Consider the following 18,807-nt stretch of genomic DNA (forward strand, 5'->3'; position numbering starts at 1 on the left):
AAAAAATATTTTAATTTTGAGTGTTTTTTTTTTGTGCTGTCTTTTTTATTTTCATCCCAGTTTTTAAAGGTGTTGTGGTGTTAAAAATTGTCTTTTTTGACTAAAACTAAATGGATGAATTTGGAGGCATGGACTGGAGTTATGTTCTTACCTTGTCAGGAGGTCCAACACTGCAGTAGAGCGGAGATGAGCTTGGAGTTGGAGGGTCCAGGATGTGAAGAGACACAAAGACTCAGAACACATAGAGCTGCACAACCAGTCGCTGAGCTCCACCTCTGGTACGGAGGCCCGCAACGACCAGCCTAATCCTCCTGATTTGGGGTTTCAGGCGCTCATCATGAACATTCACCCCATCATGAAATCAAACTATCAGGCTACTTTTTTCCCCCTGACATTATAATTGCATCTCCACATTTGAAAACATGGAAGTAGTGTGTGTATGTACAGTATATATATGTGTGTTTGTGTGTGTGTATATGTGTATATGTACATGTACGTATGTATGTATGTATATATACATGTACATATGTATGTTTATACATGTGTATGTATATATACATGTACATATGTATGTTTATATATGTGTATGTATATATGTGTATATATACACGTATATATGTACAGTATATACATATATGTGTGTGTGTGTGTGTATGTATATATATATATATATATATATATATATATATATATATATATATATATGTATATACATGTTATTGTTGTACATGTAGGCATTGTTACCATTGCTACTTTTACAAAGCTAGCATAGTTATCATGAGTGTGTTAGCATTGCTATGTGCGTGACAGTATCATCATGATCATGCTGGCGCAGTCGTTGTGAGTGTGCTAGCATGCTAATATTAGCAGGTAGCATCTTGTAACTTCATCTGTTGCAATCTTTGCTTTTTCTAAGATGAGAGGATATGAAACATATTGATGAATCCTTCATTCTATTTCAAATCTAAGTAGATATTTCATGACTGAAAATGTTCTTAAAGTTCCTCCATGAAGTGTTGCAGTTCCTGATTGCTCTTCAGACAGAGGGCGTGTGGATAAGTGTCAGTGACACCAGGAGGCTGGTTGCCACTCTAGTAAGAGCGTTTCTATGGGATTCAGACCAGCAGGATGTGGAGCAGCTGCACCCCCACACTCCAGGATCTGCCCCCCCCCCCCCCCCCACACACACACACACCCAGTACTCCTGACACAAATGGCGTTAGGCGGAGGAGGTGTGGCATACACTTGTGTAACTGGAGAGTTTCATTCACTGACACATGCATCAACACACGTACCCACACACACACGTATCCATACACACATGTACCCACACACATACCCACACACCTATCCATACACACATGTACCCACACACACATACCCACACACACATATCCATACACACAAGTACCCACACACACGTATCCATACACATGTACCCACACATGTATCCACACACACGTACCCGTATCCATACACACATGTACCCACACACATGTACCCACACACACATGTACCCGTATCCATACACACATGTACCCACACACATGTACCCACACAAACACGTATCCATACACACATGTACCCACACATGTATCCACACACACGTATCCATACACACATGTACCCACACATATCCATACACACATGTACCCACACACGTATCCATACACACATGTATCAACACACACATCCAAAAACTACATGTACACACACACGCACACATATTCATAAACTAAATGTACCCCCCACACACACACACACACACACAGTTATCCATACAAACAGTCAAACACACGTATGTACCCACACACACGTATCTACATACACTAATGTGACAGATGCAAGATGAACGTGTCTCGAAGAATCCGCCTTTTAACTGTGTGTGTGTGGTGCCAAGGGATTATGAGGACAGCAGAACTGACTTTCCAATCAACTATTTCAAATGGTCTTTGGGGGGGTGTCATGTCTGGCTCCTGCCCTCCTCTTAAGGACGGGGATCGAACCTGCATCTTTGACAGGAACTGCGCTTTCAATGACTCATTGAAAATCTTATTTTTACTTGAACTTAACTTCCTGAAGTTATCGCATCATCATGATTGATCAGTCTTGTGTTTAAAATGTTAAAAGTTAAATATTCACATGAGTTATAGAAAGCATATTCAGTTCAGAGTCAGAAAACTTCATTGATGCCCGTGGGTGGCAGAGGGGAGGGAGGGAGCAGAGAGCCGGACAGTTGGTTGGACAACAACAACAACAACAACAACAACAACAACACAAGATACAAGTTAAGGAAGTTGACACCTCCCAGGGTTAGCAGCTGCTTTGTAAAGTGCAGGATAGAAATGGTAGTGCAGTAGAGGTGGTAGTGCAGTAGAGGGAGTAGTGCAGTAGAGGTGGTGGTGCTGTGGAGGTGGTCGTGTAGTCGAGTGAGTAGTGCAGTAGAGGTGGTAGTGCAGTAGAGCGAGTAGTGCAGAAGAGGTAGTGGTGCAGTCGAGGTAGTGGTGCAGAAGAGGTGGTAGTGCAGTAGAGGGAGTAGTGCAGAAGAGGTAGTGGTGCAGTAGAGGGAGTAGTGCAGTAGAGGTGGTAGTGCAGTAGAGGGAGTAGTGCAGTAGAGGTGGTGGTGCTGTGGAGGTGGTCGTGTAGTCGAGTGAGTAGTGCAGTAGAGGTGGTAGTGCAGTCGAGGTAGTGGTGCAGAAGAGGTGGTAGTGCAGTAGAGGGAGTAGTGCAGAAGAGGTAGTGGTGCAGTAGAGGGAGTAGTGCAGTAGAGGTGGTAGTGCAGTAGAGGGAGTAGTGCAGTAGAGGTGGTGGTGCTGTGGAGGTGGTCGTGTAGTCGAGTGAGTAGTGCAGTAGAGGTGGTAGTGCAGTCGAGGTAGTGGTGCAGAAGGGGTGGTAGTGCAGTAGAGGGAGTAGTGCAGTTGAGGTGATAGTGCAGACGAGGGAGTAGTGCAGTAAAGGGAGTAGTGCAGTAGAGGGAGTGGTGCAGAAGAGGTGGTAGTGCAGTAGAGGGAGTAGTGCAGTAGAGGTGGTGGTGCTGTGGAGGTGGTCGTGTAGTCGAGTGAGTAGTGCAGTAGAGGTGGTAGTGCGGTCGAGGTAGTGGTGCAGAAGAGGTGGTAGTGCAGTAGAGCGAGTAGTGCAGAAGAGGTAGTGGTGCAGAAGAGGTGGTAGTGCAGTAGAGCGAGTAGTGCAGAAGAGGTAGTGGTGCAGTAGAGGGAGTAGTGCAGTAGACGTGGTAGTGCAGTACAGGGGGTAGTGCTGTACAGGGGGTAGTGCAGTACAGGGGGTAGTGCAGTTGAGGTGGTAGTGCAATAGAGGTCGTGGTGCAGTAGAGGTAGTGGTGCAGAAGAGGTGGTAGTGCAGTAGAGGGAGTAGTGCAGTAGAGGTGGTAGTGCAGTAGAGGGAGTAGTGCAGTAGAGGTGGTAGTGCAGTAGAGGGAGTAGTGCAGTACAGGTGGTTGTGCTGTGGAGGTGGACGTGTAGTCGAGTGAGTAGTGCAGTAGAGGTGGTAGTGCAGAAGAGGTAGTGGTGCAGTAGAGGGAGTAGTGCAGTAGACGTGGTAGTGCAGTACAGGGGGTAATGCAGTACAGGGGGTAGTGCAGTACAGGGGGTAGTGCAGTACAGGGGGTAGTGCAGTTGAGGTGGTGGTGCAGTAGAGGGAGTAGTGCAGTAGAGGTGGTCGTGCAGTAGAGGGAGTGGTGCAGTAGAGGTGGTAGTGCAGTAGAGGGAGTGGTGCAGAAGAGGTGGTAGTGCAGTAGAGGGAGTAGTGCAGTAGAGGGAGTAGTGCAGTAGAGGGAGTAGTGCAGTAGAGGTGGTAGTGCAGTGGAGGGAGTAGTGCAGTAGAGGGAGTAGTGCAGTAGAGGGAGTAGTGCAGTAGAGGTGGTAGTGCGGTCGAGGTAGTAGTGCAGAAGAGGTGGTGGTGCAGAAGAGGTGGTAGTGCAGTAGAGGGGGTAGTGCAGTAGAGGTGGTAGTGCAGTAGAGGGAGTAGTGCAGTAGAGGGAGTGGTGCAGAAGAGGTGGTAGTGCAGTAGAGGGAGTGGTGCAGAAGAGGTGGTAGTGCAGTAGAGGTGGTGGTGCTGTGGAGGTGGTCGTGTAGTCGAGTGAGTAGTGCAGTAGAGGTGGTGGTGCAGAAGAGGTAGTGGTGCAGAAGAGGTGGTAGTGCAGTAGAGGGAGTGGTGCAGTAGAGGTGGTAGTGCAGTAGAGGTGGTAGTGCAGTAGAGGGAGTGGTGCAGAAGAGGTGGTAGTGCAGTAGAGGGAGTGGTGCAGAAGAGGTGGTAGTGCAGTAGAGGTGGTGGTGCTGTGGAGGTGGTCGTGTAGTCGAGTGAGTAGTGCAGTAGAGGTGGTAGTGCAGTAGAGCGAGTGGTGCAGAAGAGGTAGTGGTGCAGAAGAGGTGGTAGTGCAGTAGAGGGAGTAGTGCAGAAGAGGTAGTGGTGCAGTAGAGGGAGTAGTGCAGTAGACGCGGTAGTGCAGTACAGGGGGTAATGCAGTACAGGGGGTAGTGCAGTACAGGGGGTAGTGCAGTACAGGGGGTGGTGCAGAAGAGTTGGTAGTGCAGAAGAGGTGGTAGTGCAGTAGAGGTGGTAGTGCAGTAGAGGGAGAAGTGCAGAAGAGGTGGTAGTGCAGTAGAGGGAGAAGTGCAGAAGAGGTGGTAGTGCAGTAGAGGTGGTAGTGCAGTAGAGGGAGAAGTGCAGAAGAGGTGGTAGTGCAGTAGAGGGAATGGTGCAGAAGAGGTGGTAGTGCAGTAGAGGTGGTAGTGCAGTAGAGGGAGTAGTGCAGTAGAGGTGGTGGTGCTGTGGAGGTGGTCGTGTAGTCGAGTGAGTAGTGCAGTAGAGGTGGTCGTGCAGTCGAGGTAGTGGTGCAGAAGAGGTGGTAGTGCAGTAGAGGGAGTAGTGCAGAAGAGGTAGTGGTGCAGAAGAGGTGGTAGTGCAGTAGAGGGAGTAGTGCAGTAGAGGGAGTAGTGCAGTAGACGTGGTAGTGCAGTACAGGGGGTAATGCAGTACAGGGGGTAGTGCAGTACAGGGGGTAGTGCAGTACAGGGGGTAGTGCAGTTGAGGTGGTGGTGCAGTAGAGGGAGTGGTGCAGAAGAGGTGGTAATGCAGTAGAGGGAGTAGTGCAGTAGAGGTGGTAGTGCAGTAGAGGGAGTGGTGCTGTGGAGGTGGTCGTGTAGTCGAGTGAGTAGTGCAGTAGAGGTGGTAGTGCAGTCGAGGTAGTAGTGCAGTAGAGGTGGTAGTGCAGTAGAGGGAGTGGTGCTGTGGAGGTGGTTGTGTAGTCGAGTGAGTAGTGCAGTAGAGGTGGTAGTGCAGTCGAGGTAGTGGTGCAGAAGAGGTGGTAGTGCAGTAGAGCGAGTAGTGCAGAAGAGGTAGTGGTGCAGTAGAGGGAGTAGTGCAGTAGACGTGGTTGTGCAGTACAGGGGGTAATGCAGTACAGGGGGTAGTGCATTTGAGGTGGTAGTGCAGTAGAGGTCGTGGTGCAGTAGAGGGAGTGGTGCAGAAGAGGTGGTAGTGCAGTAGAGGGAGTAGTGCAGTAGAGGTGGTAGTGCAGTAGACGGAGTAGTGCAGTACAGGTGGTGGTGCTGTGGAGGTGGTCGTTTAGTCGAGTGAGTAGTGCAGTAGAGGTGGTAGTGCAGAAGAGGTAGTGGTGCAGTAGAGCGAGTAGTGCAGTAGACGTGGTAGTGCAGTAGAGGGAGTAGTGCAGTAGAGGTGGTAGTGCAAAAGAGGTGGTAGTGCAGTAGAGGGAGTGGTGCAGAAGAGGTGGTAGTGCAGTAGAGGTGGTAGTGCAGTAGAGGTGGTAGTGCAGTAGAGGGAGTGGTGCAGAAGAGGTGGTAGTGCAGTAGAGGGAGTGGTGCAGAAGAGGTGGTAGTGCAGTAGAGGGAGTAGTGCAGTAGAGGTGGTAGTGCAGTAGAGGTGGTAGTGCAGTAGAAGGAGTAGTGCAGTACAGGTGGTGGTGCTGTGGAGGTGGTCGTGTAGTCGAGTGAGTAGTGCAGTAGAGGTGGTAGTGCAGTCGAGGTAGTGGTGCAGAAGAGGTGGTAGTGCAGTAGAGGGAGTGGTGCAGAAGAGGTGGTGGTGCTGTGGAGGGAGTAGTGCAGTAGAGGTGGTAGTGCAGTAGAGGGAGTAGTGCAGTACAGGTGGTGGTGCTGTGGAGGTGGTCGTGTCGTCGAGTGAGTAGTGCAGTAGAGGTGGTAGTGCAGTACAGGGGGTAATGCAGTACAGGGGGTAGTGCAGTACAGGGGGTAGTGCAGTAAAGGGGGTAGTCCAGTTGAGGTGGTAGTGCAGTAGAGGTCGTGGTGCAGTAGAGGTCGTGGTGCAGTAGAGGTCGTGGTGCAGTAGAGGTGGTAGTGCAGTAGAGGGAGTAGTGCAGTAGAGGGAGTAGTGCAGTAGAGGTGGTAGTGCAGTAGAGGGAGTGGTGCTGTGGAGGTGGTCGTGTAGTCGAGTGAGTAGTGCAGTAGAGGTGGTAGTGCAGTCGAGGTAGTGGTGCAGAAGAGGTGGTAGTGCAGTAGAGGGAGTAGTGCAGTAGAGGTAGTGGTGCAGAAGAGGTGGTAGTGCAGTAGAGGGAGTAGTGCAGAAGAGGTAGTGGTGCAGTAGAGGGAGTAGTGCAGTAGACGTGGTAGTGCAGTACAGGGGGTAATGCAGTACAGGGGGTAGTGCAGTCCAGGGGGTAGTGCAGTACAGGGGGTAGTGCAGTTGAGGTGGTGGTGCAGTAGAGGGAGTAGTGTAGTAGAGGTGGTCGTGCAGTAGAGGGAGTGGTGCAGTAGAGGTGGTAGTGCAGTAGAGGGAGTAGTGCAGTAGAGGTGGTAGTGCAGTAGAGGGAGTGGTGCAGTAGAGGTGGTAGTGCAGTAGAGGTGGTAGTGCAGTAGAGGGAGTGGTGCAGTAGAGGTGGTAGTGCAGTAGAGGGAGTGGTGCAGTAGAGGGAGTAGTGCAGTAGAGGGAGTCGTGCAGTAGAGGTGGTAGTGCAGTAGAGGTGGTAGTGCAGTCGAGGTGGTAGTGCAGAAGCGGTAGTAGTGCTGTAGAGGTAGTAGTGCTGTAGATGGAGTAGTGCAGTAGAGGTGGTAGTGCATTCGAGGTAGGAGTGCAGTAGAGGTGGTAGTGCAGAAGAGGTAGGAGTGCAGTTGAGGTAGTAGTGCAGTAGAGGTGGTAGTGCAGTACAGGGAGTAGTGCAGTAGAGGTGGTAGTGTAGTCGAGTGAGTAGTGCATTCGAGGTGGTAATGCAGTAGAGGTAGTGGTGCAGAAGAGGTAGTCGTGCAGTAGAGGAAGTAGTGCAGTTGAGGTGGTGGTGCAGTAGAAGTAGTCGTGCAGTAGAGGGAGTAGTGCAGTTGAGGTGGTGGTGCAGTAGAAGTAGTCGTGCAGTAGAGGTGGTGGTGCAGTCAAGGCAGCAGTGTAGTAGAGGTGGTGGTGCAGTCAAGGTAGTCGTGCAGTAGAGGTAGTAGTGCATTTGAGGTAGTAGTGCAGTCGAGGTAGCGGTGCAGAAGAAGTAGCAGTGCAGTAGAGATGGTGGTGCTGTGGAGGTGGTCGTGTATTCGAGTGAGTAGTGCATTCGAGGTAGTAGTTTAGTAGAGGTGGTCGTGCAGTAGAGGGAGTAGTGCAGTAGAGGTAGTCGTGCAGTAGAGGTAGTCGTGCAGTAGAGGGAGTAGTGCAGTAGAGGTAGTCGTGCAGTAGAGGTAGTCGTGCAGTAGAGGGAGTAGTGCAGTAGAGGTAGTCGTGCAGTAGAGGGAGTAGTGCATTAGAGGTGGTAGGGCAGTAAAGGTGGTAGTCCAGAAGAGGTGGTAGTGCAGTAGAGGGAGTAGTGCAGGAAGTACAGGCGTACACTCGGTGTAGGACAAGTGGCCAGTGGCGGTCTAGTGGGTTGTACCAGGGGTCAGAGTGCAGGGAGGTCAGAGTTCATGAGGAGGACAGCCTGGGGGACAAAGGTGGATCCCTGCTGGGTCCTGCAGGCTGGACACAGCTGCAGGTCCATGGTGCTGGGTGGAGCCAGACTGGAGGGACAGGAGGGACTGGAGGGACAGAAGGGACTGGAGGGACTGGAGGGACAGGAGGGACTGGAGGGACAGAAGAGACAGGAGAGACAGAAAGGAAGGGACAGGACGGACAGAAGGGACTGGAGGGACACGAGGGACTGGAGGGACACAAGGGACTGGAGGGACAAAAGGGACAGGAGGGACACAAGGGACTGGAGGGACTGGAGGGACAGGAAGGACAGGAGGACCGTGTCATCAGCAAACTTCACCAGATGACAGTCAGGTTGTGAGGCCCTGCGCTCATCGGTGTAGAGGAAGAAGAGCAGGGGTGAGAGCACTCAGCCCTGTGGGGAGCCTAGAGGTGGTAAGGAGGTCAGACAGGCTGCTGGTGATCCAGACTCTCTGTGTTCTGTGAGTGAGGAAGTCCAGGATCCAGAGAAGGAGCTGGTCGTCCAGGGTGAAGTTTAGGTGGAGCCTCTCTGCCAGGATGTGTGGCTGCAGGGTGTTCAAAGCAGAGGAGAAGTCTGCAAACAGAAGCCTGGCCGAGGTGTTGGGAAGCTCCAGGTGTTTGTGGACGTGCTGATGATGAAGGCTCGGGCGTCGCCGACGCCTCCGCCTGCCCGGTGTGCGAACTGTAGGGGCGGAGATGTGAGCCCATTCAGGAGAGGATGTGCCGTTAACGACCCTCTCCATGGCTTTCATCGATGTTTCCACATCCTACTGGAACCTGTGGCTGCCACATCTGCTAACACAAACCCAAGCAGGTCCGCTACCTCTCGCTGGACAAGAAAAAACGTTGTGATCAATAACCTTTGATCTTAATCGATCAAGTGATGTTAGCTTTTGGCTCACGGATATATGTTTACCAGGACTAACTGTGAGCCGGGTTAGGGTTAGTTAGTTAGTTTGTTAACAGTGGGACAGAAAGGTTAGTAAAAGGGAAGAACTATAAATATTACCTTAACTGACACTCCAAAAGCCGAAGAAGAGCAACATTACTTCTCCAGTTGTTTGCACAGGCTAACACTTAGCCATGAGCTAATGTGAGGATCAGACACCTCCACCTGTCAGTAACAGTTTGACTGTTTCCAAGACAACCAAGAACAAACACTGAAACAAAGATGGAGGACAAATTACTTTGATTTAAAGTAAAAACAGTGTTTTTAGTTCTGCAATAATCTGCTCACATACGGGCGCGCGCTAAGGCGCATGCGTGAGCCCGGGTTCATGCGTGTCCCGCTCTGTTCTGTGATCCGTGAACACACACACACACACACACACACACACACACACACACACACATTCACGCACGCACACGCACGTACACAGAGGAGGCGGAAACCTCCATCTGCCCTGCTCGGTGACCGACCCGCCAGCTCGTCTCGGGGCAGTAACGGAGTGTCTCCGCCGTTCCGTCTGTCTTCACGTGAACCGGATGATCCTGGGGAGTACGAGGAGAGCAGAGTGCGAGAGACACGGAGGGAATCGGACATGAAAGACATCTCCGGTCTATATATAGGCTCCGCTGCCCCGGACTGCACCATCACCGCCGCCGCCGCCGCCGCCGCCACCTGCCCTCCCGGTCCCGGTAAGTCACGGAGCAGAGAGACGCCGGGGCTCCGTCGTGCGTCCCGGGGCGGGTCGCCGACGGTAGCTGACCCGTGAAGAATGACTTTCGAGGTCTTGTGAGGTCGGTTCCGTTCAGCCATGTTGGGGGGGGGGGGGGCGGCTCTTGACACCTGCCCTCGTTCCCGGCAGATGAACGGAGAAAAAACCCGCAGAAACATCCCCGTTGATCGGTGCTGAAGCTCCGCGCAGCCCCGGGACAGACTCCTGGCTCCGTTCAGCCATGTTGGGGGGGGGGGGGGGGGCTCAGGGGGTCTGACACCGGCCGGCCGGCACCAGGGAGGGGGTTGCAGCAGCCCGGATGGTGTCGCCTAGAGACGGACACCGGAGGCGGAGCGGCCCGGGTCGGGGAGGGAAGCAGCCGCCGAACGGATCGATAATCCCCTCGGTGTTCGGTGGGTCCAGTGACGTGGCGGTGTGTCATCTATTGATTATGTGTCTGGAACAGATGTGGCGGTGCTCATCTGAGCCGGGTTATTCACGGGTTTTATCTGAGTGTCTAAACTCCAGTCTTTATTTTAGTTTCTCAGCAGATATCGACTGTTATTGATGAGTGATCGGGTGGGGGGGGGGGGGTTCAGGGCAGGAGATGACACAGTGGGGTCGGTTACCATGGCGACAGAGATTTATCCTGTATTATCCATTCAATAATTTATTAATTCACACACACACACCCACACACACACACACACACACTTTGTTCATGTTGCTCTTCTCCTCGCCCCCTCCCTCCCTTGCCCTTCATCCCTCCTCTTCCTCCGCCCTCTCTCTCTCCTGCAGGTCAACCAGAGCGGCAACAGTCTCCATCATGTTATCCTCGTGTCCACACCACCCTTGTAGCGTAGCAGAACAACCCTCCTCCTCCTCCTCCTCCTCCTCCTCCTCTTCTTCCTCCTCCTCCTCTGGTGTCCTCCTCTTCTCTGAGTTGTGACTCTCTCTCACTGGAAGATGAAGCGTGGGTCGAGTGTGTTGCTGCCTCCCTCAGCTGCAGCCAAACGACTCACCACCGACATGCACACACACACACACTCACACACATACACACACACCAGGGATGATGAACACACACAGGCCGCAGGTTCAAGCCCCTTCCCCTCAGCTACCTCTCTCTTCAGCCCAGATGTCAGCAGCAAGATGGCGTCGGACCTCCTCATCCGACTTTCAGGTACTGAACACTCACTCACTCACTCACCAAGTCTCTCACTCGCTCACAAGCACACACTCATTCACATACCCACACACACACTCGGACTCACTCTCACTCGCTCTCCCTCTCTACCCCTCTCTCTCACTGACTCTTTCACTTACTCACTCACAAACTCACTTTCTCTCTCTCACTGGCTCTCACTCAATCTCCACTCAATCACTCTCACTCACTCTCCCCCTCTCTAACTCACTTTCTCACTCTCTCTCAGTCACTCACTGACTCACTCACTTATTCACTCATTCATTGACTCACTCACTGACTCACTCTCACTCACTGACTCACTCACTCTCACTCATAGACTCACTCACTCACTGACTCACTCACTCTCTCACTCACTGACTCAATCTCTCACTCTCTCACTCACTGGCTCAATCTCTCACTCACTGACTCACTCTCACTCACTCTCTCACTGACTCACTCACTCGCTGACTCACTCATTGACTCACTCTCTCACTCATCGACTCACTCTCTCACTCATTGACTCACTCACTGACTCACTCACTCATTGACTCACTCACTCTGTCACTCATTGACTCACTGACTCACTCTCTCACTCATTGACTCACTCACTCTCTCACTCATTGACTCACTCACTCACTCACTCACTCACGCTCACTCTCTGTCCCTCCGTCCCGGTCGGTGCAGCTTGTGGGACTCTAGACTCTCAGCGACATCTTGATATTTCAGGACTTGTTCTTCTTAAACATTGAAGCTGTGCTTGGTTTGTTTCTGTGTTCGATGTCATTTGTTAATCACATACTTAATTTCTTTTCAAAGCAGTGAATCTGACAGAAAAATGATAAACAAAGACAGAAACTGAACATTAGTGACAATTTTTTTTTCCATGATGAAACTGGTTGTGAGCTAATCAGCCACTTGTGGTTTTTTTCATGCTAAATGTCAGGTTGTCAATTTCGGGGAATTTTTGCCTCAAAGTTTTCAACTTGGCGAATGCTTCTTTTTGCTAATTTATGAATCACATTCTTCTCAAGTTGACATGTATCAGAAACAAGCAGTCGATTATGAACCAGGTAGTGTTCTTCCGTTACAGGGGCGTTCCGCCGTATGGAGATGTCAGGGTCGCCCCCGCTATTCTTTGGTGAGTAGTTTGATGATGGTCTTTGTGTTGCCCTCCACCTAGAGGCCACCCAGAAGGCCCAGGTGCATCCTGGGAGCCGAGCGGAGGCAGAGACTCAGAGGCGGGAGCCGTTGTTGGAGGGTCCGGGAGGGCAGCAGGACGAGCCGGGCCTCGCTCTGTCACCGGATGGTCCCGGGGCGAGTCCTGAGCCTCCCTCGCTCACGCACACGCCTGAGGACAATGCCGCCATGGACACGCTGGCGTCTGACTTTCTGAGGAAGCTGGCAGGTTGGTGTGAATGTAGGAGTGCTGCCATTGTTGTGGCCCCACCGCCCTCAGATACTCACCACTGAAATGATCACATGACCTTGGATCAGCCCGTGATACGCCCATGAGCTACACATACACGTATGTTTATAAGTGATGCCTGTGATATATATGTATATATGTGTATATATATATATGTATATATGTGTGTGTATATATATATATATATATATATATATATATATATATATGTGTGTGTGTGTGTGTGTGTATGTGTGTATATATGTGTATATATACACACACACACATATGTGTGTGTATATATATGTGTATATGGGTATATATATGTGTATATGGGTATATATACACACACACACATATATATGTGTGTGTGTGTATATATGTATATATATGTGTATATGGGTATATATATGTGTATATGGGTATATATACACACACACATATATATATATATATGTGTGTGTGTGTATATATGGGTATATATATGTGTATATGGGTATATACACACACACACATATATATATGTGTATATGGGTATATACACACACACACATATATATGTGTGTGTGTGTGTATATATGGGTATATATATGTGTATATGGGTATATACACACACACACATATATATATGTGTATATGGGTATATACACACACACACATATATATATGTGTGTGTGTATACATGGGTATATATATGTGTATATGGGTATATATATGTGTGGATGTGCGCGTCCATGCACACATCAGGGGTCATGAATCCTCGCTGTCATGGTGGCATATTAAAGCCTCGGACATGTCTTTCCTCAAACACACAATTACCTTTCCCAACAATTCAGGTGGGAACAAAACTAGCAGCTGAAACAACAAACAACGTTCCCATAGGCCTTCATGCTAAGCCCCGCCCACTGCACCGTCAGCTGGCATTCTGTCAATCAGGCTTTTCTGTCAAACAAACAATGTAAATATCAGACAGGGACTCTAACTTGAAGTTTTCAGGGGTTTGGACCAACTATCCTACAGTCTGTACTTTGTAGTGTCAAATACTGAAGAAGACGTGTGTTGTTGAAGTTGAACCCTCATCTGATTCTCCTCAGGAAGTTCTAGTTGGAGAACGTCTGCAGGCTCTGTGACAGGTCCGCAAAACAAACTGGCAATAATGGCAAGGCCATAACTTGTTGTTATTTAGGATGAGACGACAAGTTTTATGAGGAAAGCTGTTTGCACACTCACACACGTATATGTACACACACATAAATATATATGTGTGTGTACATATACGTGTGTACACCTTTATGTGTATACATACACATATACATATAGGTGTATGTTTACATGTCTAGTGCCTCGAGATAGATGTATAGATCGATAAATATCAATAGATGAATGTGTGTGTGTGTGTGTGTGTGTGTGTGTGTGTGTGTGTGTGTGTGTGTGTGTGTGTGTGCGTGTATGAGTGGTACCCACCATGTAAGCTTTGATCTGCAGCTGTGGTCACTGCGCCCGCATGTGAATAGCATCCGGAGTGAATCCAGCCTGACTTCCGTCCCCTTACAGAGAGCCGGGACATGACCAGCCATGGCGTGAGGGTCAAGGAGGAGGAGGAGCCACTGGTGATCGCTGATCCTGACCGACCAATCACAGAAGATGGGACCCCTCCTGCCCCGAAGATGGCCAGTCAACATTTCTTCAGCATTAAAACGGAGGACCAGGGTCTCAGCGGGGCCAGGCCGGCAGGTCAGTTCCCCCCTGGAGCCAAGATGGACAATGAGTGTCTCCTTGGCCTTAAAGTTGAAGACATGTTCCTCTCTGGATGCTGCCTCCATGGACCGGAGGCAACTGCTGACTCCGGCGCTGTGATGTCACAGCAGGCACCATTTGGTACCAAGATGGATGACCAGTTCCACTTTCCAGCCAAGACTATGGAACGGCCGTTCTCTGGTGCCAAGCTCTTCCCTGGTGTTGACATGGAGGACCCGTTCCCTTCAGGAGTCAAAATGGAGAACTGGGTTCTATCTGGCACCAACATGGCAGAACAAAGTTCCTCTGGGTTGAAGACTGAGGAGCAGCTTTTCTTTGGAGCCAAGGTGGAGGACCAGGTCACCTCCGGGGCCACAATGGTGGACCAGTGCCTCCGAGTGGCGCTGTGGCAGGACATGTCTGTCAATCTGGCATCCACACTGCTGCATCAGCTCTCAGGTAACGCCGCCTCCTCCTCCTCCCATGGGTGTGGTTGTGTTACCAGGTTAACATCAGTGTGTTCATCTGCAGAGCGGGTTGGTCGATGCAGCAGTCAGCAGGCGGACAGCACGACACTCCCACCACCGGTGCCGCTGCCACCGCCACCACTGCCGCTGCCGCCACCCAGCACCAGCAGGTAACGCCACACTTTAGGAGCCCTCTTACATTGGCAGAGTCTTGGATATATGATCAGGTGTATGTTGGTGTGTCCTGTAGTCCTGCACCAAAGGTAGATGGGGATCCACCCTCATCCGCCCGCCTGCGCCCCCCAGACCCTTCACACGGTACCACACCAACACCAGCACGTTCCTCAAGCCAACCAGCACTGCAGTGGCTATAATCATGGCTTGTTTTCTCCTCCAGGATGCCAGAGCAGCACCGGCAGGAATCAAACCCCCGGCTTCTTCTACAGGTAACACACGGCCATGCAGCTTCACCCATGACTCCCGAGCCCACGCCATTTTAACCTTCGGTGACCTTTTAAAAAAGACATTAGACAAGACGAAAGACAAGAAGGAGCATGTTGCATCGTAACTCAAGAAGGCATCATGGATGTAAGTATCTGTTACCATGGTTACCAATACACCCCTCTGCTCAGGTGTCACGTGTGCGGCTTTGAGACTGAAGGACGTCCTCTTTTCCACAATCACATGATGGAGCACCGCGAATGGGAGCGCAGCTCTTTCACCCTGCACTGCTGTGTGTGCAACCACTCGACCAATCAGGAGGCAGCGATGACGGTTCACACCAACACGCATGCCAACACGGGATCCACCAGGTGGGTTCTTTAAATGTGAGAGCTGACAGAAGGTAAAATGTTCCCACAGAGGGGAGTGTCTCCAGGGACTGTCAGAATGTTTCCTCTGGGCCTCACTGAAAGTAAGGCAGTTCTACGAAGGTTCCCTCCCTGAACGTCCCCCCTCCGCCAGGGATTATCGGCAACACGTTTATGAGTGAAGAAACACGCCGTTTTCCCAGCAGTAAGGTTGATGATGAAAGCATGACCTCATCATGTGACCTGCTTCCTACATCGGTTGTCTAGCAGTGTGATGGCGTGGCCTGCAGGGGGCGGTACCATTCAGAAACCAGGTGATGCGTGTGTGTGTTTAATTCCCAGATGCTCCGCCACTCATCCTGCTCCCAGCAGCGCTCCGGCAGTTGCCATGGCAACCCTGTTGGAGGTGAGCCCTACTGAGCATCGCTGCCGCATCTGCCAAAGGTCGTTTCCAGGGCAACAGGAACTGATGGTTCACTTCCAGGGTCATCGCCAAGGCAACCAGTACCGCTGCGACCGGTGCGGCCACCTGACACGGACCGCCAACAAACTGGTGGAGCATGTGCGCGTGCACACGGGTGAGCGCCCTTTCACCTGCGACCTTTGTCCCTACAGCGCCAAGCGGCGGGACAGTCTGCGGCTGCACTGCAAGGTCAAACATCCGACTCACGGGAAGGGGGGCAATGCGCCCGGTGACGTGCACACCCACCGCTCGTACGTGCACGGAGACAATCAGCGTGCACACAAACGTGTACAGAGGCTGCACACGAACACACACACCTCCTCCCGACCTCCTCTTCCTCTGCCGCTCTGCCACGGATGGAGGGATCTGTCTCCTCTCATCCCCATCACCACGCTGCTGTCCCTTAGACCCCGCCCTCCTGCTGGCGGCGGCGGCGCCGCCTCCTCCTCTTCCTGTAAACAGTCCTTCCTGGGCTACCTGGGCCTGACCGCCTCCATCTGAACTCTACCCTCCCTCATCCTTTCCAAGCCCCTGTTCTCCTTTCTTTCTCCTCTCCTCCCTCCTCCTCCTCCTCATCCCCTCTCCTGCTCCTCCTTCCCACCCCTCTCCCCCCTCTCTCCCCTCCACCCCCTCCTCCCATCTCCTCTCCTCCTAACCCCCAGTGAGGGTTGTAAAGCTGTCACTCAACTCTGATTGGAATGTCAATCACTGTTATGCACTGACGAAGGTTTTATTGACGGATGTTTTATTGATGATTGCATTGTGATCTTCGTTGCCTTCCTGCCTGCTTTAGTGTCATGTGACCACTCAAGTATTTAACCCTGCCCACATATTTACTGCCTGTTTCTCTGCTCCTCCAGAAAGCTCCGCCCCTCAAAGCCTCCTCATAAACAACTGGTTTTAAGTATCAGAATCTTTTTAGGCATATTAACAAATAAGTTGGACCATTAGAGTTGCTAAGGAGAAGCGTGTGAGGCGTGTGAGGCCTGACGGTGGCGGCGGCGCTCTGGAGGACGCTGATATTTCTAGTATTTGTGTTGTATGTTGAGGAAGTGTTTGTGTTGACAAACTCACCAGAGTTCAGTTGCACTATCATACATTTGCTGAGACTATGAATTGTAATCATTCAAAAATATTTATGGCTCTTTTGACAGAATCATCATGACATCACTTCCTGTCCACAGCTACTCTAATAGGTCAGTCATTGTTTCAGTTGCAGCTACATTTCCCTGCAGCAGCTACGGAGCTCTTTGGATAACTGAACTCACACACACACACACACACACACACACACACACACACACACACGTATATATTTATCTGCAATGATGTCATTGATGATGACAGTCTCAGTGACTTGTGACTGGTCAACAGTACACAGCGTCATCTCACACACCGTCATGATGCTCCAATGACCCGCTGACATGACCAGTCCTTTATTTCACTTTATTTCCACAAAAAGAAGCATGATGGCGCCATGTAAGTCACTTCCTGTTTTCTTATACCAGATCCTGTTACTGTTTGACTACCAATAAAGTAGAACTCTGTCTTACTGGCCTCAGCTTTTAGTGCTTACATCACCTTCCTGACTAAACATGTGAAGTGATTTGGCAGTTTGGCGTGTTTCCACCAGGACACCGCTCGCCATCGAGGCATGACAAGCGCCACAGACTGGGACCAGAAATGTTGGTTTTCTGAGAGAAACCAGGGATGAAGGTCACACTCGCCAGCTGAGTGGGAGGATGAGTGTCAATCGCCACAGGCCCTGTCCCCTCCTCATCGGTTGCCATGGTTACCTGGCATGTTGTAGGTCTCCATGGCAGTACAGCAAAAGGTTGTCCATTGGCTGGGAGCTGAGCCGGCTTGACAAATCATCAGGCACCGTGGCGGCCGAGGAGGTCGCAGCTGTGCGGAGGTCATTATTAAATCCGGGGAAACGCCATTAGGGGAGGAGCGACAGGAGGAAGAGGAGCATAACAAAGGTGAGGATGAGGACACACACTCAACAGCTGCCTGTCCTCACCGCCAGCAGCTGCGCCTTGGTCCTAGTTTATGTGCGAGCTTTCTCTCTCTGCATCAGAGCAGAGGTCAAGGCCAGAGGAAGAACACACATGTAACACGCCTTTTCAATCAGGAAGTCATTTCATTGAAGACTATCCTTCTCCCTCGCATTCCTCAGATCCCAACATCGTCCCAGTCCAAGACGTTAGGTGTTCCGACCCAGTAGGAGACCAGGCGGAGTTCTGGACCCCAAAAGGCTCCTGAGACAGAAAGCAGTGCTGCACACGTTTGAACCTCATTACAATCCAGCTTGTCACATGCTCCTGCTCCATGACCTCATGACCATTCAGTTCCTCCCTAAAGTTCTGACTGTGTTTGATGATGAGAACAAGACCGTTTATAGTTCATGGGATGAGGTCACATTCGGTCAGCGGGTCCCAAATTTTGACCACTGACCACCATTTGCTTCTCTTGCTGCCCACCAGCAGTCTCAAAAAACGAGTGCTTCATGGTGGGGACACCAAGCAGCCATGACAGGGTTCAGCAGCTTCTCTCAGTCCATCTTCATCCTCCAAAGGGACACAAACCAGAGGCACAACTTTAGCATGTCTGCCTGCACAGCTAATAATAGCTGCCAATGGCGAGCTACCTCTAGGGGCAGGCTTGGCTAGCTTTGCCCCATAATTCCTCAGTTCTGGAAATCAATGTATGTTTTCAAATCCATTCACATAAACAAGCAAAACAAATATTCAAGCAATTTAAGTTTATTGGTAGAGCGTTGTGTTCTTTAGCTGTAAGTCCTGTTAAGGGTTAATGTAAAGTGTGGATGTATGAAAAGTAAAGTATGGAAGTAGGACATTCACCACTAATTATCCATCCATCATCCATCATCCATCCATCATCCCTCCATCCCTCCATGTTCCCCCTCTCCTCCTGTTGAGGGTGGTGGGGGTGGAGCCTATCCCAGCAGCCTTCCCCCTGGACAGGTCACCAGTCCATGGCAGGGCCAACACATAGAGACAGACAACCATTGGCTCTCCCAGCCACGCCTACGGTCAATTTAGAGTCTGGATTAACCTGGTCCCTCTTGATGTCTTTGGACTGTGGAGGAAGCTGGAGTACCAGAGAGAACCCAGCAGGAACAGGGAGAACATGGAGACTCACCCAGAAAGACCCCGTGCTGCA

The 18,807-nt window shown here is 50.8% G+C and overlaps 1 protein-coding gene across 2 annotated transcripts; it reads left to right on the top strand.

The window, feature by feature from the left end:
* Positions 1 to 9,243: 9,243 nt before the first annotated feature.
* LOC147239074 (uncharacterized) lies at positions 9,244 to 17,169 on the top strand. Of its 2 annotated transcripts, none has more exons than XM_086197148.1 (9): positions 9,244 to 9,534; positions 10,353 to 10,737; positions 11,921 to 12,145; positions 13,700 to 14,341; positions 14,414 to 14,519; positions 14,600 to 14,667; positions 14,747 to 14,795; positions 14,982 to 15,161; positions 15,501 to 17,169. In XM_086197148.1, exons 2-9 carry the CDS (start codon positions 10,521 to 10,523, stop codon positions 16,120 to 16,122), a joined length of 2,109 nt encoding a protein of 702 aa, XP_086053274.1. In that variant the 5' UTR covers positions 9,244 to 9,534; positions 10,353 to 10,520; the 3' UTR covers positions 16,123 to 17,169. The 2 variants fall into 2 exon arrangements, with proteins under 2 accessions (XP_086053274.1, XP_086053275.1); XM_086197149.1 differs by lacking the exon at positions 9,244 to 9,534 and adding an exon at positions 9,930 to 9,967.
* The last annotated feature ends 1,638 nt before the right edge of the window (positions 17,170 to 18,807 follow it).

This window comes from Aulostomus chinensis, chromosome 24 (genome assembly GCF_037954235.1).
Source record: "Aulostomus chinensis isolate RoL2024-O1b breed Wild chromosome 24, RoL_Achi_v1.0, whole genome shotgun sequence".
Lineage (NCBI taxonomy): Eukaryota > Metazoa > Chordata > Actinopteri > Syngnathiformes > Aulostomidae > Aulostomus > Aulostomus chinensis.

Bases quoted from the DNA above. Each gene is read 5' to 3' on its own strand.
- LOC147239074 (XM_086197148.1), top strand. From the start codon at position 10,521: ATGAAGCGTGGGTCGAGTGTGTTGCTGCCTCCCTCAGCTGCAGCCAAA. The intron at 10,738-11,920 runs GTACTGAACACT...CCCTCCACCTAG, and splicing joins CCTCCTCATCCGACTTTCAG to AGGCCACCCAGAAGGCCCAG. The intron at 14,796-14,981 runs GTAACACACGGC...CCCTCTGCTCAG, and splicing joins ACCCCCGGCTTCTTCTACAG to GTGTCACGTGTGCGGCTTTG.